We start from the raw sequence: 21,223 nt of genomic DNA, 5'->3' as shown, positions 1-21,223 counted from the left end.
CGCGGCCTCCCCCCCGCCAGGCGGCGCTGTCGGGCGGCTGGGCGCCGCTCTGCGCCGCGGGCGGGGCGGGGGCGCGGGCCGCTCCGCTCCGTTCGGCTCCGCTCCGGGCCCGGGCCCGGGCCCCGCCGCACCCCCCCGGGGCGCCCCCCCGCCCCCCCCCGTACCCCCCCATGGCGCTGGAGCAGGCGCAGGCTGACGGCCCCGCCGCCGCCGCCCCGGCCCCGCCGCGCCTCTGCGAGCCCGGTCCCGCCGCGCCGCCCGGCAGGTGGGTTAGGCCCGGCGGGCCGCGGCCCGCGCCGGGAGCGGGGCCCGGAGCGGAGGCGCTGACCGAGCTGTTTGTTTCCCCCGCAGCGGCAGCGCCTTCCCCGCCGCGGAGAGCCCCAGCGAGGCCGGCCCCGGCGGAGAGGCGGAGCAGCCCGGCGCGGCCCCGGCGCTGCTGGCGGCGGAGCCCGGGCCGGGCGGCGGGGAGGCGGCGGGGCTTGGCGGCGGCGGCGGCGGGGCGGCGGAGGAGCCCGACCCGGAGGCGGCCCCCGCCAGGCCCTCGCAGACCATCGCGGTGCAGGTGGGGCTGCGGGAGACGGCGGCCGGTTTGCGGCGGGTCGGGGTACCGCGAAACCGGTCGGGTTTCCCCTCCTTTGGGTGCCGCGGGGGTTGGTCGGCGGCAGGCGGGGTTTCTGCGGGCCTGGTCGGTGCGGCGGGGCCCTGACTGCCGCCGCCTCCCTTTGCAGACGGACTTCAAGACGGCCGACGCGGATGCGAACACGGACCAGGACATCGAGAAGAACTTGGTGGGTATCGAAGCCCCGCGATCGGGCCCTTCCCGCGGGGTCTTCTCCCTCTTGCTGCGGAGTTCCTGAGCCCTCCTCCGTAAGGGAGGGAACGCAGGGCTAGGTGCAGCCGCCGGCAGTGCCTCCCTTTGCCTTATCTGCTCGGGAAAGCCTGAGATTTGAGGCAAGGGCTGCGGAACTGTGGCACCCGCAGAGCTTCTGTGGCCGTGTCTGCGCCCTCCTGAGTGGGAGGGACGGCGGGGAAGGTTCTCCCTGACTTTCCGCTCTCCGCTGCAGGACAAGATGATGTCGGAGAGGGCTTTGCTGAAGGAGCGTTACCAGGAGGTGCTGGACAAACAGAGGCAGGTGGAGAATCAGCTGCAGGTGCAGCTCAAGCAGCTCCAGCAGCGGAGGGAAGAAGAGATGAAGAACCACCAGGTATTTGGGGAGGTCGGAGCGGGGTTTAGGTGCCCGTTGGTGCTGCCGCTCACCCGACTGAGGTGGGCTCGTGCGGAGGGGCACAGCAGGCAGCCGCTCCTGCCCGCACCTTGCAGTGTCTCTTCGGCGTGCACGGCGGCTTTTCCCAACTGAAAACCGGTGTGAAATGAGGAGAATTATCTCCCTGGGGTTCCTTAGATCTCTGCGGCTGTTGCTCAAGGCTGGCTAGGTTAGATGAACGAATCGCCGCTGGCCCTAGGGTGGCTCACACTAAGACAAAAGGAATTGTCTGTGGCCCATCGGCTGGGTCTAAAGCAGAGCAGAACTCGCTGCCCCTTGAAATCCCACTAAAGAGGCAGGAGAACCAGGGCTTTAGGCCGTCTTAGCTGTCTCCTGGGTTTCCTCATTGTAGCCGATATGTATCTTGTCTGAATCTACTAAAAAGAAAGATCTCGATGACGCATGTAATCTCCTAATCCCTCCTCGATTAATCTAACATAATAAGGGATTTAAAAGCAAAACCGCTGCTTGGGAATCTTGCTCTGTAACTGTGCGACTCTCCTTTTACTCTAGGAGATCCTGAAAGCGATTCAGGATGTTACGATCAAGCGAGAAGAGACGAAGAAGAAGATGGAGAAGGAGAAGAAAGAATTCTTGCAGAAAGAGCAGGATCTGAAAGCAGAAATTGAGAAACTCTGTGAGAAAGGCAGAAGGTATTAGGATGGAAAAGGAAGCGTTTATTTTGGGGGGCGAAGCGGTATTGCTCGACCCTGGTGCATGCCTGGTAAAGCAAAAGAGGATGGCTTTAAACACTTTGGAACCGGCGAGTGTTTTGGCGAGCGGTTTAGGGCAGACCTGTACCGTTCCGAATGGCTGTGCCGCAGGCAGGGCTCCTTCTCTTTGCAGAAGATGTCGCCGTGAGTTCTCGGGCAGCGGTTTCCGCTTTGCCGCTTGGGCGTGTGCGCGGGCAGCCGGTGGGGAGGGTGCTGCGCAGCTCGGCCCCGCGCGCTGCCGCCTCGCGGGACGCGGAGCCCTTCCACGGGGGGGGGGGGGGCGGCCCCCCTGCGGAGCGAGGGCTCGCGTCCCGCTGGCCGCTCCGGGTTGTTCCCCTCAGCATTTCCCGTTCCCGTGGGCTGCGTGGCTGTGCCCTCCCCAGAGTGGCTCGGAAGGCCGACGGCTGCTGTCGGGCTTTGCGGCCAGACGGGCCGCGTGCTCTGCGCAGAGAGCCGCGCGAGATTCGGGGGGGGCTGACGCGAGCGGGGCGCGAGTTGTTGGGGGAGATCTGAGGGTTCCTTTGGGTGCTGGGTTTGCGCTTTTACAGAGCTGTTCTGTCACGTTGTAGAGATCTGTTTGTTTTTTGTTTTTTTTTTTTTTTCACGCTGAGGGCTCGGTGATGTTTCAGGATAAAGCCCCTCTCGCCATGGTCCCAAGCCCTCACTCGGCCCCCGTTTCCCCCCGAGTCAAGAGTTGCAAAGCACGTGCTGTCGGAGTGGCACCGCTCCCTGCGGCGCATTCTGGTTCCGTGCCACAGTCTTTGTGCAGTCTCATGATACAGCAGAATTTTTGCTCTGCAGGATGTTCGCACCAGTTAGGGCACGGTGCAGCGCTCGGAGCGTGCCGTTGCGCTGGGCGCGGAGCTGTGCCAGCCCGTCCTCGAAACTGGGGAGCTGCGGCGTTCCTGGTGCCCTGGCAGCGCGCGACCCCATCTGTCCTTTTCCTCTTCTGCAGGTTACTGAAAGAGCAGGAGGAGAAGGAGAACAAGATTGCTTCTCTGATTGCAGAGCAGTCCGATGAAAAGTAAGCCTCTTACCTGTCACCAGATGAAGCTGCTGCACACCCTGTGCCTTCCCGTCGCTTGCCTCGGCGTGAGGCTGCTGCTGGGGTGGGCTGGGGAGAGCGGTCTGACGCTGCTCCTGGTGACGCGCTCGAAAGCTTTCAGCTCCTCTTCCAGCGGGCCGGTGCCTCGGGGTTAAATCCCCTTCGATCCCGGGCACAAGCAGGCTCCCAGGCACTTGTGACATCAGGATCCCGTAAGAACAGAGCTGCTGCTCGGTGGATTGCCTCGGCTTGTAACTCTGACTGAATTTCAGCTTTCCAGGATTAGGGCAAACCTGCTTCTCTGTCTGTTCCCCGCAGCTGCCCTCTAGCATGCTCAGGTCTTCTGAAGCTGGGCAGAGGGGCTCCGGGTCCAGGCGCAGATGCTCACACAATGCAGGTGGAAAGGGCCAGCGCTAAGCTTCTCCAGGATCGGAAGGGCTTAGTCCTGTGTGCTGCCCCAGCTTGCTTCCTGCTGCGGACCCGGGCGCCCTTCCCTGGAGCTGGACTGAATTTTGCCGCTGGGAATTCCCCTCTCCTTGTTCTGCCTGGCCTCTTTGCTCCCGGGTTGTTTGTGTGCTCCGGAGCAGCTCGCTCTGGGCACGCTGGCTCCTGCAGCCTTGGGAACTGCAGCTGGTGTCGTGCTCGGGAAGCTGGTGATCTTCCACCGTTGCACCCCGTTCCGAGCTACAAGGGCCGATTGGTTTTGTGGGGCTTTGTCGGCTCTCGTGTTCCACGCCATTCCGGTGCCCGAGCCTCAGCAGACTTACTCTGTTTCCGTCTGCAGGCAGCTATGGGAGATGGAGCTGGACAAGCTGAAGAACCAGCACAATGAAATCAACAGGAACATTCTCGAGGAGACAGAACGGGCCTGGAAAGCAGAGGTTAGTAGGTGACTCCGTAGCTGCAAAGCAGCTGTTGAAGAGAGTCTTTGTAAGATTCCAGTCCGTAAAGAACGATCGTGTGAAATTAGGAGCAGCTGAGGATGGGGCCACGTCCCCCTCTTGGTGGGACAAGGGAGGGGATAAACAAGTGTCGCACAGTACCCAGCAGCCGGGGCTGGTGCCCTGGGGCACTCAGAATGGTGCTCAGGGACGAGATGGCAGTCGTGGTGTGGCAGCAAGAATCGGGAGTGCAAAAGGCGCTCCTCGTGTGGGGCCTCTCTCTGCCAGATCCTGTCCCTGGAGAGCCGGAAGGAGCTGCTGGTGTTGAAACTAGAAGAAGCAGAAAAAGAAGCAGAGCTACACCTCACCTACCTCAAGTAAGTCCGTGCGGTCTCAGAAATGGCCGGGCAACCTAAGTGTTCCTCCGTGCCCACCTCCTCTCCCTCCACTCGCGCTGGAGGTTTGGCTGAAGTGTAGTTCAAGGTTTCCTGTGGCTTTCTTATTAAATAATGGGCTTCGTGAACGTGGCACAGCGAGGGTACGTGGGGCTGTGCTTATCCCCTGCTCCGCTGCCGAAGGTGTGCCGTGCCCTAGGCCGAGCGCTGGACGCGCGGCGCTGGCGCGGTGTCCACGTCTCTGTCCGCGCTCGGGTGGCACCACGTGCTCCCCTGCTGCTGGGTTCCTGGCTGGCTGGGAGCCCCTCCTGCCGCCCAGCTGCGGGCGGGGAGCCCTGCCGGGGGCAGGGGCAGGCAGGAGGCTGTGGGGCGGTAGCAGCTCCCACTTAGCTGCCGGTGAGAGCACGGTTGCAAGTGGGAAAGTTTAGTTGTGCTTGCAGGTCCGCGCCGCCCACGCTGGAGACGATGAGGCCAAAGCAGGAGTGGGAGATGAGGCTGAACAGGATACGAATGACCAAGGAAAGTGTCCGCGTAAGTTCCTGCCGAACGGCCCCCAGCCGATCGGCGAGCAGCTCTTGGCGTCGCGGCTGCTCCACGCGCTTGGTTTCAGCCCTCCCGGGGTTGGGGACCGGGACCCTTCCGAAGCCGCGTGCCCAAAAGCACGGCACGGCTGCGCTGCCTTCGCGAGCAGCTGCAGAGACCTGCCCGCCCCTTCGGGCTGCTGCGCGTGGGCGAGCCCCGTGGACGTGAAAGCAGCGTGTCGGGCTCGTCGCAGAGGCAGTTACTCTGTTTCTCCCGCCGGGTCCTTTTTCCGTCTCTTGACTCCCGTGGAACCCAGCTGTGTCCGCCTCAGGGCCTGCAGCCATGCGGGGCCGAGCGCGCTCTGCCCAGGCAGGGGCAGCTGCCTGTTGTAGGCACGCAGTGCCCAAAGCTCCCTGGGGCCGAGGCTTTGGCAAGCGCGTCTGTTCTCTTTCCCCTCTGCTAGGATCAGTTCAACGACCACATTCAGATGGTGAGGAACGGAACGAAGCTGAGCAGCCTCCCCCAGATCCCAACCCCGACGCTGCCGCCGCCGCCCTCAGAAGTGAGTGCCTCTCCAGCCTGACAAACGCGGGCTTTGGCTGCGGGGAAGCTGCCGTGGGGCCGTGGGCGCAGCCTGCCCGCTGGCCCGGAACGCGCGCTGCCCGTGCGGCGCGGGACGGCGTTTTCTGGGGTCCTGTGCTTGACCCGTGTCTGCCTGGGCTTACCAGCTGGCCCGGCGGGGAGGGGAAGGGGCTCTTTCCCTGGCAGCGTGGAGAAAAGCCGCCGGTGCCTGCGGTCCGGCCCCGCTCCTGCCTGGCAGGGGAGCGAGGCGCTCGGCTCTGCCCCGGCATGGGCCTTTTCTGACCAGCCCTTTCTCCTCCTCCCGTTTTTCTTTCTCAGACAGATTTCATGCTGACGGCATTCCAGCCCAACCCATCCCTTACTCCCAGGCTCCCGTTTCCCATCGGACCAGTTCCCGTTCCCATGGTCATGCCGAGTGCTGATCCTCGGGCGCTTTCCTTTCCTCTCCTCAACCCTGCGATCTCCAGGCCCAACCAGCCTTCCCCACCGCTGCCGGCTTCCCAGGGAAGGAACAGCCCCGTCGTGGCATCGCTTCTGGGCACGCACAGCCCCCACATGACTCCCGCTGCCTCCATCCCTCCTCCGCCAGGCCTGGGAGGAGTGAACGTCACTCCGGAGTTCCACAGGCCGCAGCCGGCCGATAAGCTGGAAAAGCTGCTGGAGAAGCTGCTGACTCGGTTCCCACAGTGCAACAAGTGAGTGTCTCGCGTCGCGCTTCCCGGAGGGCGAAGGCTTGCGTGGGGGACCTGAGCCGGCGTAAGGGGAAGCGGAGCTGCTCTGCGGCGGGCGCCGTCTCCCGCCCCCGCTGGGCTTTCCCCGCCCTTCTCCCGGTATTTCGGGGAGAGAGGCCGCGTTCAGAGGGCGGCCGGGTGAGAGCACGCGCTGCGGGCTGCGGCCGGCTCACTGGCAGCTCTCAGCGCGCCGCTCTCCACGCAGGGCCCAGCTCACCAACATACTGCAGCAGATCAAGACTGCTCGGAGGACGATGGCGGGTCTGACCATGGAGGAGCTGAACCAGCTGGTGGCAGCCAAGCTGGCGGAGCAGCAGGAGCGGGTGGCGGCCGGGGCGCAGGTGGGCGAGCGGCGGGGAGCGGCTGGCAAGGGCGGGGTGGGCGCTTGGGCGCAGCGGCACGCGTGTCCCCGGGGCTCTGCTTTCTGCTGAGGGCACCTGGGGAGCGGTTTTCCCCGAGGCCGCCCGGGGTGACTCGGCTCCCCTTTTCTTCTGGGCTTCTCGCGTGGGTCTCGTCCGCCCCGCTGCAGCCTCTGGGACGAATCAGGGCCCCCATGTTCTCTGCTCCGCTGCCTCAGATCAGCACGCCCATGTTCCTGCCCCCGGCCCAGGTGGCTTACCCTGGAACAGCGTCGCACGTAAGGCTGTTTGGCTGAAGCGGGGGGCGCTCTCCTCACACGGCTGGTGGGGTGGAAGGGAAGGGCTAGGGGCCCGGGTCCTTTGTGCTTGGGGAAGAGGGGAGCGGCCGCAAGAGGGGCGTCGGAGGCTCCAGCGGCGGCAGGAGTGGGGCGAACCGTGGCCGCTGGCTGCAGCCGGCGGGACGAGGAGCTGGCGGGTGGAGTACGTGATGCGAGCCGGGGCGTCTGACCGCCGTGCCCGTCTCCTTCCTGTTCCCTCGCTGCTCGCCGCAGAGCCCGGCTGCCTGTAAGCTGTGTCTGATGTGCCAGAAGTTTGTGCAGCCCGGCGACCTTCACCCCATGGCCTGCTCGCACGTGCTGCACAAGGAGGTGAGTGCTTCCCCGCTGCGTGCTGCTCCGAGGCGCCTCGCCAGGGCCGCTAGTGCCGGCTCCCTGCCGCGGGTCCCTGTTGTACCGCGGTCTTGCCGGGAGAAGGGAACGAGCGAGAAGCAGTTTCTCTGCATCCTGTTGCCCCCCCTCGCCGCACTCTTAGCTGGGCCCCCCCAGCGGCCGTTTCGGGGGTGCCTTTAGGAACCTGCTGCCCTCGCTCCTGCCCCTGAGCCTGGGCTCGTTGCCGTGAGTGTTAGATCCCGGCCTTTTGCCTTCGGGGAGCAGCAGAGTCTGGAAGGGCCTAGAACACAGGGCGAGGGCGAGAGCTGCCGCCGCCGCCCAGGTCTGTGCACGGGAGCTCCTGGGAAGAGGAGGGTTGCTTTCCTCGGCCGCGCTGCTGGCTGCAGTTTGCCTGCACAGGCAAACCCCTCGTCCCCCTGGCTCTGGGGCCTCCAGCAGCTGCCGAGGGAACGGAAGAGCGTGTATTGAGGAGGGGCTGGTGGTCCTGCTAGGTTGAAGAGGGCTCCCTCCGCATGGCGACCTTTTGCTGGAGGCTGTCTCCAAGGCCTAAAAGCAAGTGCCCCTTGAAATGAGTGCCCTCGCCGGTGCTGTTCTGGAAAAGCAACGCCACGCCGCGTTCGCAGCGCCTCTGAGTTGGGCCGGGGGCTCTTGACTAATTCTCTCTCTTCCAGTGCATCAAATTCTGGGCACAAAACAACACAAATGACACTTGCCCCTTTTGTCCAAGTCTCAAATGACGGCTACTCGAACAAAGAGGCCCCGCGGGAGGAGTTGCTGTGAATAGACAGGATCAGTTCTAAGATTTCTACAGTTCTATATTTATATGACCATGTATACACATGTACATTTTTATTATATAGGTAATGTGTGTATAGAAAGTCTGTATACATACAAATTCATAAATAAAGTGTGTATATTATGCAGTGATTTGGTGCTGCTCCTTAGGCCTTACCTCGCAGCCTCGCTGGCTTCCCTGCGCCGGAGTGCTCCGGCCTGACCCGCTTGCTGGGAGGCCGGCGGCTGCTGGAACGAGCTCTTCCCGCTTCCCTCCCAGCAGCTCCAGGGCTCCCAGCAGCCCCTCCCCTTGGGCCGCCGCGCGGAGCCGGCCCCTGCCCCCTCCGTCGCCCGGCAGCTCCCCTCTTAGCAATGAGCAGGTTGCAGGTGAAGAGCGTTTCTTTTGTGGTCTTTTTTTAATGTAATAATAATTTACCGTGGTAACATTCATTGTTCTTACAGAGACAATAGGTTACAGAGCACTGGGGTCCACAGCGAGGGCGGGCGCTCCCCGTCCCCCTCGGGACAGCCAACCCCTCGCCGTTCCTGCTTCCCCCTCTCCTGTCCCTCCTCCTTGAGCACGGGCTGACGCGCCAACCCTCTCTCCATGGATTTCGGTGGGATTACGAGGTGCTCAGCACCACTTAAAATCTTGCGCTGGCGCGGTAGGATTGTTCCCCCACCCCCCACCCCCCCCCCATCTTTTGCAGCCTGCGGCACAAATTCTTCGCTGCCGGAGGCACCTCCGCCTCGGGGCTGCTGGGTGGGTGCAAGCGCTGCCGGGGCGCAGCACGCCCGAAGCTGGGCACAGGCCCAATCCTCCCACGCGCACGCAGAGGCAGAGGCTGGCCAGCGTGCTTTAAGGCAGTGGTCCACAACGGAGTCGCTGGGATCCCGGGCAGGCAGGAGGGTGCAGAACGTTGCCCTCGGGCCGAGCAGAATCGCTGGGGGCTGGCGGTTTTGGAGCACGGCGGGGGAACTGGACGCTACTTGCAAGCGCACTGGTAGCGGCGGGGGACGGCTTAGGGGTGCTGTGGCGGTGCCCAGCGCTCAGCCTCTCCTACACTGCGTGCGTTTCCTCCTCCGGCCTCGCGTGCTGGCTCCCTCGCTGCTTTTTCAAAGAAATATTTACCTGCAGGCTTTAGTTAACGAGCTTTATGCTTGGCGATGCCTGCAGACCGGCAGCGCTCCAGCCCCTCGCCCCGCTCCCACCCGACCCGGTGCCCCGGCACCGCACGTCCCCCCCGGCTTCGGCTCGGGGAGGAGCGTCGCCTTTTAACAAGGGGATGGTGGCGTTTGAAGCTCAGCACTTCCCCGCCCAAGCTGGAGGCAGAGGAGCGGGGAAGCGCAGCGTTACCAACCGCCTGCGAGCTCCGGGGCGCCCACCCTGGGGCAGGGGACGGTGAGCCAGCAGTGCCCCCTCTCCCCGGGGCAGGGCGGGGGGCCGGTGTCCTTCCACACCGGAAAAATCCTCCCTCGGCTGTAGGAGCAGGACGAGGACGAGAGTGGCTCGCACTCCGCGTGCGCCCGCCCGCAGCCCACCGGCACCTCCTCCCAAACCAGCCCAGCGCTGGGGCCCTGGCGCTGAGCAGAGGGTTACAAATATTTTTAAAAAAAAAAACAAAACAAAAACAAAACCCTTGAAACAAAACAGGAGCAAACCCCCCTCGTGTTGGGTTTGGGACAGTGGCTTTCAGCACTAGAATTAAAAATAGAGATATATGTATATATTGTACAGGTGAGAAGCGACCGTTATTCGTACACCCGTGTGCGGGGTGGGACCTGCTATATACACGCTCTGATCTGCGCAGCTGCACTACCAGTGACTCGCATTATAAAAAGGAAAAAAAAAAAAAAAAAGGAAATAAATACAACCATGTGTTTAAAAAATAACCAAAGCTGCAGTCCCCGCGGCCGCCGCCTGTCCCCGCGGTGCCTCGAGGAGCCGGGGCCCGGACCCGCGGACGCACGGGGCGGCGGTGCCGGGGGCCGGGCGGGGGCCGGGCTCCCCTATGGCTTTCGAAGGGACGGGTGGGCCGCGGAGCAGCTGGCCCGGGGCTCGGGTGCTTCGCTCCCTCCTGGCACGTGGTTTCGGTGCGTAGCGGGCTGGTGGTGGGGACGCCGCTTCCTTCCCTCCCGGGGCGGGAGGGCAGCAGCCACCGGCTTCTCGGTGCAGGCGCCGCTGACGCTGGCCGGGCGGGGAGGCAGCTTCGCGTCCCAGGAAAGGAGGTGGCGAGCGAAAGCGGGGCGGGGAGAGGATGGGCGCCTGCTCCTGCCTGTCCCGGGAGGCAGCCGGGAGGGCAGGGGGGGCGCGGGCAGCCCCGGGGCTGGCGGCAGTGGAAGGGCCGCTGAGGAGGGCAGGAGCGAGCGGTGTACGGGGGAGCAGGAGGACGGGAGGGAAAGCCCTGCCTCCGCCTGCTCCCGTCTGGGCAGCCCCAGCCTGGCCCCGCGCCGCCGCCTCCGAAAACCCGGGGCTGGGGACGGGAAAGCTCTGGGTTGCGACCGCTGGGGCCCGGCCCAGGAAGAGCCGGCGGCAGCGCCCGGGCACAGCGGCGCGGCTCCCCGCACTGAGCGCCGGGGCCGGCGGCTGGGGGGCCCCGGGGGCCGGGCAGGGGCTGGCCCCTCGGCGTGGCTGCCGAGCCTGGCAGGCCGGGCAGGAGCGCCGGGGAGAGCCCGGCCCCGGAGCAGAGATGCCACCCTCAGCCCCCGGGACGGGGTTGCTGCGCTCTCAGCCCCCTCCCCGCCGCCACGCTCTGTCTGGAGGTGCCGGATGAACGCGGCCCAGGCCCGGCGCTCCCACGGCTGCTCCCGGGCCGCCGGCCCTGCTGGGCACCGAGTCCCCCAGGGCCGGGGCCGAGGGCCTGAGCTCCCCACGCTGCTGCCCTGCCTCCGCGCTCCAGCCCCCGGAGAAAGGACCTACCTCTCCCCGCCCTGCTGCCTCACCTGCGGCCCCCCCCGGGGCTGCCCCCACGCTCCGCCGTCACTTCAGCAAGGATATGTCATCGGCGAAGTCGTCGTGGTCCCGCCGCAGGCAGTGGAAGCAGCGCCACTGGAACACCATGAGGCAGAGGGGCAGCATGAAGAGGGCGCAGATGGCTGCCATCACGTAGGCGATGGTCATCAGGGTGGACTCGTCCGTCTGCGGGATGTTGTAGCCGCAGTCCTCCATGTTGGAGTGCAGGTAGGGTCCCTCCACCGCGGCCATCCGGAACTCGTCGTGCACTGCGGGCGGGAGGAGGCAGGGGTCCGGCTGCTGCCCCCCTCCCCCTCCCCTCCCCTCCCCTCCCCTCCCCTCCCCTCCCCTCCCCTCCCCTCCCCTCCCCTCCCCTCCCCTCCGCCTCTCCTCCCCCCGGGGCCCAGCTCTCACCGTGGCAGGCACTGACGGCGAAGCCGATGCGCTTGCGGGCACGGTCGAAGACCACGTAGAAGCCCTCCATGATCACGGCGCCCATGACGGTGCCCGTGGAGGACTGGGAGATGGCGAACTTGTAGCAGTCGTCCTGAGAGGTGGCCACGTCCTCCACCGGGCGCAGGTATTGCTGCGGGGAGAGAGGCGCCGTCGGGGAAGGGGCTGGGGCCAAGCTCCCTCCCGGCAGGGTCCCTGGCCCGGCTGGTGCTCACCTGGGGCAGGATGGTGATCCGGAAGGACTGGTTGGTGGCCTCCCCCATCAGGTAGAGGGACAGGACGGGGAAGATGTGCCAGGGGGTGGTGCCGACCTGCCAGCAAACCAGCTGCTCCCCCAGCCAGAAGCCGTCCGGGAACTTCTCCGTCTGCCAGAGGGAAGGGGGAGGTGAGCGGAGCCGCAGGCTGGGGACGGGCAGCCCCGCGCTGGCGCCGGGCCCGCGCCCCGGGCCGAGGGATGGCTTTCACTGACCGAAGAGGCCGTTTTAATGGACTTCACCGCTGCCTCGAACACCTTCTTGGGCAGCCTGAGGTTGGTGGTCCCGCTGTCCACGATACTCTTGTCGTAGTTGTACTGGGGGGGAAGGGGAGTGAGGCAGGCGCGGGTCCCCGGCCCTTCTCCCCTGCGGTGGCAGGCGGATGCCTGCCGCGACAGCGCAGCGCCCCGTAGGGCAGCTTCCCCCGCCGCCCCCTCACCTCTTTGCAGTCCATGTTGAGGTCCTGCCCGTTGACCTCCAGCCTGACGATGATGACCTCGTAGTACCACTCCTTCCGGATGGGTGTGTACCAGATGTCACCCACATAGAGCGAGCGGTCGATGCCGCCGATGATCTGCAGCGGAGGCAGACAGAAAGGCGCTGCCACCGCGCGCCGCCAGCTCTGGCCCCCCCGCTGCCGGCAGAGCACTCACCATGCTGCCTCCCACCGATGCCAGGGCCTCCGTCTCGTTGGGCGAGAAGCCTGCGCCGCAGAGCTGGAGGGAGAAGATGTTGGGCACCCGCGTCTGCTTCACCAGCGAGTCAAAGAAAGGCTCCAGGCTGTCGTCGGGCTGGCGGGAGGAGAAAGCAGAGGCAGGACAGGGACGTGTCAGTGCCTTCCCTTCTCCAGGGGCTCACCGTGCCCCTGGGGATCCTGGCGCTGCGTGCTGTCGGAGCAGGGCTCAAGGTCACCAGCACCGCTGCAAGCCGGGCCCCAGGGGACTCAGCAGAGCCGAGGCAACCGAACCCGGTGGGGACAGGGTGCCCACGGCTGCTGGCAGGGCCAGGCAGAGCGGGGCCCCGGCCGGGCGCGAGCCAGCACCCACCCGGGCGATCTCGGCGTACGCCAGCCCCAGGATCCCTTCCCAGTTGGAGCCGTTGATGAAGAATTTGTCCGACTCGGTGATGGCGGCGATGTTGGCTCTGACGGTGACGTTGGGGCCGTGGGGGATGGTGACAAGGTCGGTGCCCAGTTCCCCTTCCCACTTGCCCTGGGTGTAGGGCACATACACGCCCTTCCGCAGGTCGCGGTAGGTGCTGGACCTGCAACGGCATCGAAGAGCCCGAGTAAGACTGGTGTGGAGGAGGAGCGGGTGCCTGCGCGCTGGGTGACGGCAGGAGCAGGCCCAGGCTGGGCGGCCGAGGGGCCGCGTGGGCTGCCACTCCCTGCCAGGCTCTGGGGGACCCCAGTGGGAAGGACAGCATGCCTCCGCGGGGCCGGGGCTGCGGCACGCGGGCTGGGCTCTCTGTGTCCCCCCGGCATACTCACAGCTGCCGCTGGTAGTATCTCCGGAGGAAAGGGTGAGGCGCAGCTCCCACGGCAAAGTTACTGCTCCCCGTGTCCACCAGGATATTCAGCTGGAGAAGGAAGAGAGACGGGGAGGCTCGTGACCCCAGTGGGACCCTGCTGTACCACCCACCCAGCGCTGGCACCACAGGTGAGCGACACATTCCCCGGCCCCACGCCTGGCACGTTGCGGCCGCCGGGCCGTGTGCTTCCCGGGGAGCTGTGGCTCTGGGTCCCTGCCCGGGCAGCAAACCCGGCTCTGCCCCCCGACCCGGGGCCAGGGTGTGCCCCGCTCACCCCTGCCCAGCAGCTGGGCTCTTCACCAGCCCCACCGGTGACGGGGGGCAGCCGGGGCCACTCCGGGCTCCCTGGCACAGCCCTGCGTGCTGCTGCCCGGCACCGGCAGGGCTCAGCCTGCCCTACGTGGGCACGAGGGGCCCTTCGCCCGGGCAGCAGCAGAGCGACAGGGCGGGGGGGCTGTCCCGGTGCCTGCTGCACTGGGGGAACCCGGGGGGGGGACGCCGGGCAGCGGTGCAGAGCCCCGAACCAAGCAGCGGCCCTCTCCTGTGCCATGCCCAGGGACAGCTCAGAGACGCCGTGCGAGAGGACACGCTGGCGGAGCAGGAGTCGGCGGCATCAGGGTGTTGTTGCACAAGAAGCAAACGTTGTCCGGCACCGTGCAAACAGAGCAGGAGCTCTCCTCTCTGCGCAGGCTGGCCGCGGCCCCCGCGCCCGCTGCCTGCCTCCCCACGAGCAGAGAGCAGCAGTGAGACGGGGCGCCCGGGCTCCCCTTGCTGGGAAACCCGATTTGGCCGCGAAGCTGCTCGGGAGGATTGACGGTACACCGCGGACTGCTGGGTGTGCTCATCGGCCATCCATACGCTGAGCTCTGCTCCCCATTCCTTTCTGCCTGGGCCCTGGATTACCGGCCCACGGGCAGGGTTTGGCAAACCTCCCGCCGGCGGGTCCTGCCCCCCGCTGAGCCCCGCCAGGGTCCCCTCTGCCCAGCCAGGAGCGGAACGGGGATTGCTGGGGTGGGAGCGGGGCTCCGTGGGGTTCCACGGGGCTCCTGGCCCTGCGGGCCAGCAGAGCTGTGGGGTGAGCTCCGACCCCTGGCCCCGGGGGGCTGCTTGGCCAGCAGCATGCCAGGGCTTCGGCCCTTCACCTGTGGAGTCAGAGGGGAGAGGAAGGAAGCTAATACACTTGTGCTAATCGCAACAGCGCTGGGCTACAGCTGCTGGGGTTTCTTCCGTGGCCCGTGGATGGGCGCTGGCTGCAGGCAGCACGTCCTGGGTGCCCCTTGCCTGCCCACGGCGCGTGCTGCGCGGTGCAGCCTGACCTTCCCCTGGCAACCCAGTGCCACTGCACCCGGGCCCTTCCCAGGGTGGTTCTGTACAGGCGCTCGGTAGGGACCATCTGCTCCACACAGCTCATCTCCGCTGATCCCCCGGGCACCCAGAGGAGATGGGTTTCCCCGGCGATAGACCTGCCGAGCTGATGCTGCAGGGAGATGACGCGGGCGGCAGGGAAGGGTTTTGCTCTCACAGTCGTGCTGGGGAGGCGAGGTGAGCCGCCGCTACCCAGGCCCTGCACGCAACCCCTCGGCAGCCAGAGAGCCCCAACCCTGGCCGTTCCCCCCCAGGCCGGCGGGGACTACGTGCCTAAGTGACAGCGGGCGCGGCGGCGGGGACCCACACCCCACGGGCTCCGTCCCACCAACGGGGGTCACGCAGAGAACCCAGGCACAGAGGAACTGCACCCTCGAGCCTCAGCCCGGCCGTCGATTCAGGCCGGGACATGTGAACCGGCGAGGCCAGGACACGTGGGGTGGGGACGCTGCCTGCAAGCCGTCCGCTGCTTCCTGGAGGTGACAGCCCCTCCGGGCTCCTCGGCAGGAGCAGCGGCTCTATGTGATGCAGGCCCTAGTGCTGCGTGCTGCTCCCAGGGCGGCGAGCCCCAACCTGCTCGCAGCGGCGTCTGCCCCGAAGCACCGGCTCCCCGTGCTCGGCCCCCCTCCTCTTCCCCGGGTATTTATGGCTCAGCCGGTCCCGGGGAGCCTGGCGCGAGCGTGCGGTAACCAACGTGCCAAGGGACACGGAGCGCGAGAGCAATTAACTGCTGACGGTGACTTCGCAGTGCAGCACGGCGCCGAACCAAAACTAAAGCGCAACAGAATAAAGAAACTTCCTTGCCAGCACTGGGAAGGCGGCAGGAAAGGTGAGGAGGGAGATGGATCAGCTGGGGAGAGCGGGGTGCCCAGGCTGCGTGCGAGCCCTTGAGAAGGATGCGTGCACCCCCGCAGATAAATACGCTCCCCGCTGCCCGATTTCCTGCATATGCACAGCCATCCTCTTTCACGTGAATCTTTTAATCCCATTACAACGCCCGGAGGGATTTTGCTCCAGCACGCATGCACACGCACCACGTTCGCACTTGGAAGGAGTCCAGGGCTGGGAGATGCTGCCCAAAAGGGTGACGGGCTCCGAAATGCACGAGTGCCTGGAAACAGGTGGTTCGCACGGAAATTATCTGGCAGCCGCGACACGTGGCAGGTCCCGGGCAAGAGATGACGAAATCGCATGTAAAACTAGATTTTTAGAAATAATCTCCTCCCTTTTTTTTCCCCCAGGCGTACCCTGCCAGAGCAGAGAATAAATCCCAGGCGTGCAGCGACAATGTGAAACGGCCGCGGGAGACCCGGTCTGGGTGGCATCGCTCCCCCGCCCGCGGCTCACGTCCCGCTTGCGCCGCTCTCTCCCGCCACGCGTGCCGCGCCGTGCTGGGCCCCCGGGACGCGGCCAGCTCGTGGGGAAAAGCCAGCCTGCATTTCAGAGTCTGCGTGGGTGCCGGGCACGCTCAGCGGCGGGGACCTCCACCGCGTCACCCGTGAGAGAGGGGAGGAGCGGGTCGTCCCCCGGCCCTCAGCACCCATCCTGCCCCCAGCGCACGGTGCCAGGCGGGCGAGCCGGGCAGCTCCCAGGACACGAGGGATGCTGACGAAAAGACAGAGCGGGAGCAAAGCCCGGTGACGCAGCGGCTCCCTCTCTGCCCGCCCCATGGGGCACCCTTCCCAGCGAGGCCGTCCAAGAAAAGCGATCCGTGGAGAATCCACCCGGGGCCGGGAGCGGCGTGTGGGGCCAGGCGGGCGGTTTGGCCGCGGGCTCCCGTCGTGGCCGCAGATGCCCGCTGCCGGCGGGCACGCCACGTCCCCAACCCCCTCGCCACCCACGCACCGCGCCAGCTCCTGCGTGGCAGCCAGGGGAGGGAGAGAGGGAGGGAGGGAGGGATGGAAGGAAGCAGGGAGGGATGGAGGGATGCAGGCAGGGATGGAGGGATGCAGCCCAGCCCGCTCCACGCTCACAGCACCCGTGTGTCACCCGGGCGAGGCGGGAGTCACCTTGGGCGGGCACTCGCGGCCAGCTTTCTCCCCAAACGCAGCCCCCCGAGCCTCGGGGCCCCGGGCCGGCTCCCCGGGGGCACCGCCGAGCCCCACACCCCCCGTACCTTCTGCGGGGGGCTGCCCACCGTCATCTCCACGTAGTAGCCCTGCCCGGACTTGCCCCGCAGGTTGTCGATCATCTCCAGGAAGCTGCCGCCGGCCGCCTCGGGCTCCCCCGGCGCCCGGCGCTCCCGGGGCGCGGGCGGCAGGGCCGCGCCGCCCCGCAGCGGCAGCCGGATGCGCGGCGGGGCCGGGCGGGCGCGCAGGGCGGCCGCCCCCAGCCACAGCAGCAGCCAGGGCCAGGCGGCCGCCATCGCCGCAGCCCTGCCCGCGCCCTCCGCCGCACCGGGCGGCTCCCCGCCCCGGAAAGCCCTCCCCTCCCCGCGGGCGGGGGGACGGCGCCTAACGGGCCCGCAGCGCCCCGCGCCTCGGCCGGGCGGCCGCGCCGGGGCCGAGCGGGGCGGCGGGCATGGCGGCGCGGCGCTCCCCGCCCCGGAAAGCCCGCCCGCCGGCGGAAGCGGGGGCCGGGCCCGGCCCGGCGCGGCTCCCCCCGCGCTGCCCGCGGCCACGGGGCGCGGCGGTGGGGCCGGGCCGGGCCGGGCCGGGGCCACCGCGTCGCCATGGCAACGCCGCCCCGCCCGGACTACAGCTCCCGGCAGGCCCCGCCGCGGCGGGGGCGTCACGCAGCCCGGCCCTCCCGCCGGCCAATCGGGCGCCGGGCGGCCGTCGCCGGCGGCCAATGGCGTGCGGCCTTGGGTGGGCCGTGCCGTTGCTAGGGGCAGCGGCGACCCGGAAGTTGTGGCGGCGGCGGCGGCGGCGGCGGCGCGGCCCCGCGGGACCTGTGGGCCTCCGTGGGAGCGATGGGCGGGCGGCGGGTCCCCCCGCGGCTCCGGGCGCGGCCCGGTGAGCGCCCCCGATGAGCTGGGCGAGGGACGGTGCCCCGGGGTCGGGCCCCGGCGCGGCGCGGGGTGAGCATGCGGGGCGGGGGAGCTGCGGGGAGCTGGCCCGTCTGCCCTCCTCCCCCGTCTTTCCTCGTCTTTCCTCCTCATACTCCCCCCACCCCTTTCCTCCTCATCTTCCTCCCTTTCCTCCTCCTCGTCCTCCTCCTCCTTCCCCTCCTCCTCCTCGGGGCTGCGCTCCCCCAAAACAGGCTGCCTGCCTGTCGTGCCTCTGCAGCCCTAAAATGGGTGGCAAAACCTTTTTTTTTTTTTTTTTTTTTTTTTTTTTTTTTTGAGTTTGACGCCTATTAAGCCGAGCTCTCTCTCCTCCCCGCAAGCCTTGCGGCCCCTTCACGCTGCCGTTGCGCGCACAAGTGCCCCTGGCAGCCCCTCAGGGAGCGAGCAGGAACCTCGTCCCCCAGCAGCAGTGCCCGGGGTGAGGAAGGGGCTCCCACCACGCCGTGACAGAGGAGAACAAGGGCAGGAGGGCCCGAGCGAGTTGCCCACGTCCAGGCGCTTTAACCGGGTGCGCTTGGGAGGGGGAGCGGCCGCAGCACGGCGATGCTCTTTTGCTTTGGCCCATCCTGAGATTAGCTTTGCCCGGAGACAGCCAGGATTAATTGCTGCTGCTTCTGAGGCTCACTTTACATAAGAGTTATAAATACAGAGCGGGCTGAGGGCAGCGGAAGGTGAGGAGGGCAGCGAAGGCTCCGCTGCGGTGATGCTGCTCCGGGTGTATTAATGCTGCTCAGACCCTCCCTATCCTTGCTTAGGCACCCGGGCGGCACTGCAGCCCCCCAGTCTCCCGAGGAAAGCAGGGGTGCGCTTTGTGCCTTGAGCGTTTTGGGGGTAGCTCGAGTCTGACCTCGTCACTCCGCTGTGTGTTCCAGCAGTGGGACTGGGATGGCCCCAGCCTTCCCAGTGCTCGTGCTGGTGTTTGTGCAGCTGCAAGGAGCCCGCTCAGCGCCTGGCCGGGCTCCCCACAGGGCTGCCTGAGGCTAATGCTGGCCAAATGTGGCCATACAGAGCCACAGCTGGGGAGGTTCGGCGTGGGGAAATGAATTTACAGCTGCCTAAAGGCAGGGCTCACCGTGGCAGGGCTAAATTTCTGCCTATGGCCTTTGAGTTAAATAGCGAAGCGATGCTCCAGAGGTGGGACGCATTAAATGAGAATCCTTTTACAGCTTCTGAAATCTCCTCTGGGAAGGTGAGAGAGGCCAAGGCGAGCTGGGCGCAGTGAGAAGCTGCCTTGTCCCTGGGCAGTGCTGATTCAGCCCAGGGGCCGCTGTGCTCTGGGGAATCTGCTGGCGTTCTTTCTCTTTCTTCCCTTCCTCTTTTCAGCTTATTTTTTGCCTGTTTCAAAAGTGCCCGAAGCAAGTGCTCATCTCTGTAGAAGCTTGAAAGCCTGGGGGGGTGGGGGGGTGGGGTGTGTGTCTGATTATCGCTTCTGTGCTGCTGCATCTCTGCTCCCCGTTTGCACAGTGGGGACGGACGGTCTCTGACTCGGTTTCGCTGTGTGCAGTGAACGGGCACTGTCAGCAGAGCGGGGAGCTCTGCCCGGTCGCACATTTTCCTCTCTTCGGGGTGGCTCGGGCTGTGGGCGTTGTGACTGGGGCGGCTTCTTCCACCTGGGCCCCGGGGGCTGGTGTGGAGCTGTGAGGTGGAGAGCTCCCGGCCGTGCCCTGCATGGCATATCCAGGCAGTGCACAAGCAAAACTAAGCACCAGCAGCCTCTGCCTTTTGTAGGGGAGGTGGGGAGACATGCTGGGAAATCACCTATTTTTTCTTCCTCTCCCTTTGTGCTGTTAACTCACCTTGAGCCGCAGCCCGCTGCCCGGCGCTTTTAGCCGTGTCCTCCTGCCTCCACCAGAATCCGCCCGCTCTGGCTGCCTTTGCTCTTGCCCTGCCCGCCTGCACCACGCTTGGCAGCCGCAGCGCAGCTCGTTCCCCACCCCCCCGCAGCCCCGACGCCGGGGTCTCCCGCGGGGCTCTGCCGTGCGCCGGGTGATGAGGAAGCTTTATTTCGGAGTGCAGTTGATCACTGTGGTTTGGCGTTGCTTCCTTCACGCGGCTGGGTGCAGGGAGCCATGGCAGGAGCGTTGGTGCGCATTGGTGACCAGCTCATCCTGGAAGAAGGTTACGATGAGACGTACGTTCCCAGCGAGCAAGGTAACTGGTGCCCGAGATAGGGGATTCGAGCGTGCAAGTCCCTTCTAGGTGTATTAAGAAAACAGGAGTTGGGGAGAGCATGGGTGGAGAGGGTGGATTAAATGGGGTTTCATAGAAGACGGAGCTGAAAAATGAGCTTTTTGGTGGCAGAGATAAATGGCATTTTGCAGTCTGTCTCTCTGCTTTACCAGCCTGGTGGGACGTGCTCACTGACGCATGGGACCGTGCTGGCAGCTTTGAGCAGCTTCGTTTCAGGATCAGGATTTCCCAGTGTGCCCACTGCTGTAGCTGAGGACGTTGGCTTTGTTGTGCAGTGCCTGGTGTAGAGCATCTCCACAGATCCCTCTTCTGTGTTCCCAGAAATCCGGGACTTTGCACGGGAGATCGGGATTGACCCTGAGAAGGAGCCAGAGCTGCTGTGGCTGGCCAGGGAAGGCATCGTGGCTCCGTTACCACCCGAGTGGAAGCCTTGGTGAGAGCTCTGTCGGCAGAGTCCTGGGCGAGCCCTGGCCTCTCCTGCCCTTCCCTGCTGAGTGCCGCCCGTGTTGGTGGCAGAGCAGGGCTCTGGCTGGCGAGGCAGGTAATGCCACAAGAGATGCAGTTCCTGTGGGCGGGGGAGCTCAAGTCCATTTGGGGTGGTGGAAGAAGGGGACAGAGTGTTTGGGAGGTTGGATAAGGGTGTGAGCAATCTCTAGGAGAGCTCCTTCCCCACCCTGATGCGTCTGGGGGTTCTCGGAGACGTCACGTTCCTTTTCACTGAGCTTACGGTGATCCAGTATGGTACGGGCAGCTGTACTGGTGTGTGCTCTGTCATCTTGTCATGCTCCTTTTGCCCTGCAGCCAAGACATCACCGGTGATATCTATTACTTCAACTTTGCTAACGGCCAGTCCACGTGGGACCACCCCTGTGATGATCACTACAGAGAACTTGTTGTTCAGGAGCGAGAGAAACTAATGGCAAGCGGCAGCTTGAAAAAGAAAGAGAAGAAGAAGAAGAAAGAAAAGAAAGAGAAGAAAGACAAGAAAGAGAAGCAGTCGCTGAAGCCACCCACTGTGAGTAGGTTCTGCTTGCAGCGCTGCTGGGGAGGGCCGGGCAGAGGACGAACGAGTGGCTGTGACCTGGAGGGTGATCCTGCGCTGTGATCTTCAGGAGCTTGTGAGCTCGGTGACAGTTCGGCAGGGGTGGGGTCACAAACCCACGAAACCTGGGAAGTTTTGGGTTAGAGGCACACACCTGGCGTAGGGGTGCCACAGCCTGTGATGCTGTTGCAGAGCCAAGGTTGCTGGTGCTATTCTTAGCAGCAGGTACTTGGAGTACCGCAAGATTTCCTTCCTCGGAGAGGCCAGCAAGTGGTGTTCCTGCCGTCTCCACGCATGTGTTATGAGACACAGGCAGTGAACACTGGTGTAGAGGTGCAAGGTTAGTCTGCTTTGCTGTGGATATCTGCAAGCATAACCACATTGCCCTTATAGCCCGAGCGGGATATACAAATCGCCCCTGCCTTCCGTTTGCCGGTAATGGGAGCGGTCTCCTTGGGGAAAGACGGTGCCTTGTGTTGTCGCTCAAGGCAGGC

General features: G+C 65.5%; 3 protein-coding genes across 17 annotated transcripts in view; 2 read left to right on the top strand and 1 right to left on the bottom strand.

Annotated features, from left to right (window-relative positions):
• The first annotated feature begins 93 nt into the window (after positions 1-93).
• Positions 94-9,543, top strand: RNF214 (ring finger protein 214). Its single transcript, XM_042800530.1, has 15 exons — positions 94-265; positions 352-562; positions 729-788; positions 1,065-1,205; positions 1,779-1,918; positions 2,934-3,002; positions 3,808-3,904; positions 4,193-4,281; positions 4,740-4,830; positions 5,285-5,383; positions 5,722-6,098; positions 6,340-6,475; positions 6,664-6,771; positions 7,045-7,140; positions 7,833-9,543. The coding sequence occupies exons 1-15, from the start codon at positions 171-173 to the stop codon at positions 7,896-7,898; spliced, it is 1,875 nt and encodes a 624-aa protein (XP_042656464.1). The 5' UTR covers positions 94-170; the 3' UTR covers positions 7,899-9,543.
• On the bottom strand, positions 8,333-17,005 carry BACE1 (beta-secretase 1). 2 transcript variants are annotated; one of them, XM_042800532.1, is made up of 10 exons: positions 16,607-17,005; positions 13,085-13,173; positions 12,642-12,858; positions 12,249-12,386; positions 12,035-12,169; positions 11,811-11,912; positions 11,557-11,706; positions 11,303-11,474; positions 10,879-11,157; positions 8,333-9,043 (listed from the first exon to the last, which is right to left on the bottom strand). In XM_042800532.1, the coding sequence occupies exons 1-9, from the start codon at positions 16,853-16,855 to the stop codon at positions 10,916-10,918; spliced, it is 1,494 nt and encodes a 497-aa protein (XP_042656466.1). In that variant the 5' UTR covers positions 16,856-17,005; the 3' UTR covers positions 8,333-9,043; positions 10,879-10,915. The 2 variants fall into 2 exon arrangements, with proteins under 2 accessions (XP_042656466.1, XP_042656465.1); XM_042800531.1 differs by having other exon boundaries at positions 8,333-11,157.
• A 161-nt stretch (positions 17,006-17,166) lies between these two features.
• The window catches only part of CEP164 (centrosomal protein 164), a 39,401-nt gene continuing 35,344 nt past the window's right edge, over positions 17,167-21,223 (top strand). For 7 of the 14 annotated variants that reach the window (XM_042800371.1, XM_042800369.1, XM_042800368.1 and 4 more), the window contains exons 1-4: positions 17,326-17,509; positions 19,561-19,648; positions 20,009-20,120; positions 20,489-20,702. In XM_042800371.1, the coding sequence (XP_042656305.1) occupies positions 19,567-19,648; positions 20,009-20,120; positions 20,489-20,702 (408 nt within the window). In that variant the 5' untranslated portion in view covers positions 17,326-17,509; positions 19,561-19,566. Of the gene's footprint in view, positions 17,510-19,560; positions 19,649-20,008; positions 20,121-20,488; positions 20,703-21,223 lie in introns of those variants that run through there. The other 7 variants (XM_042800378.1, XM_042800377.1, XM_042800376.1 and 4 more) reach the window with 3 other exon arrangements.

Source organism: Tyto alba, unplaced genomic scaffold (assembly GCF_018691265.1).
Source record: "Tyto alba isolate M040663 unplaced genomic scaffold, T.alba_DEE_v4.0 Super-Scaffold_32, whole genome shotgun sequence".
Lineage (NCBI taxonomy): Eukaryota > Metazoa > Chordata > Aves > Strigiformes > Tytonidae > Tyto > Tyto alba.
This window is presented reverse-complemented; position numbering and strand designations above follow the sequence as displayed.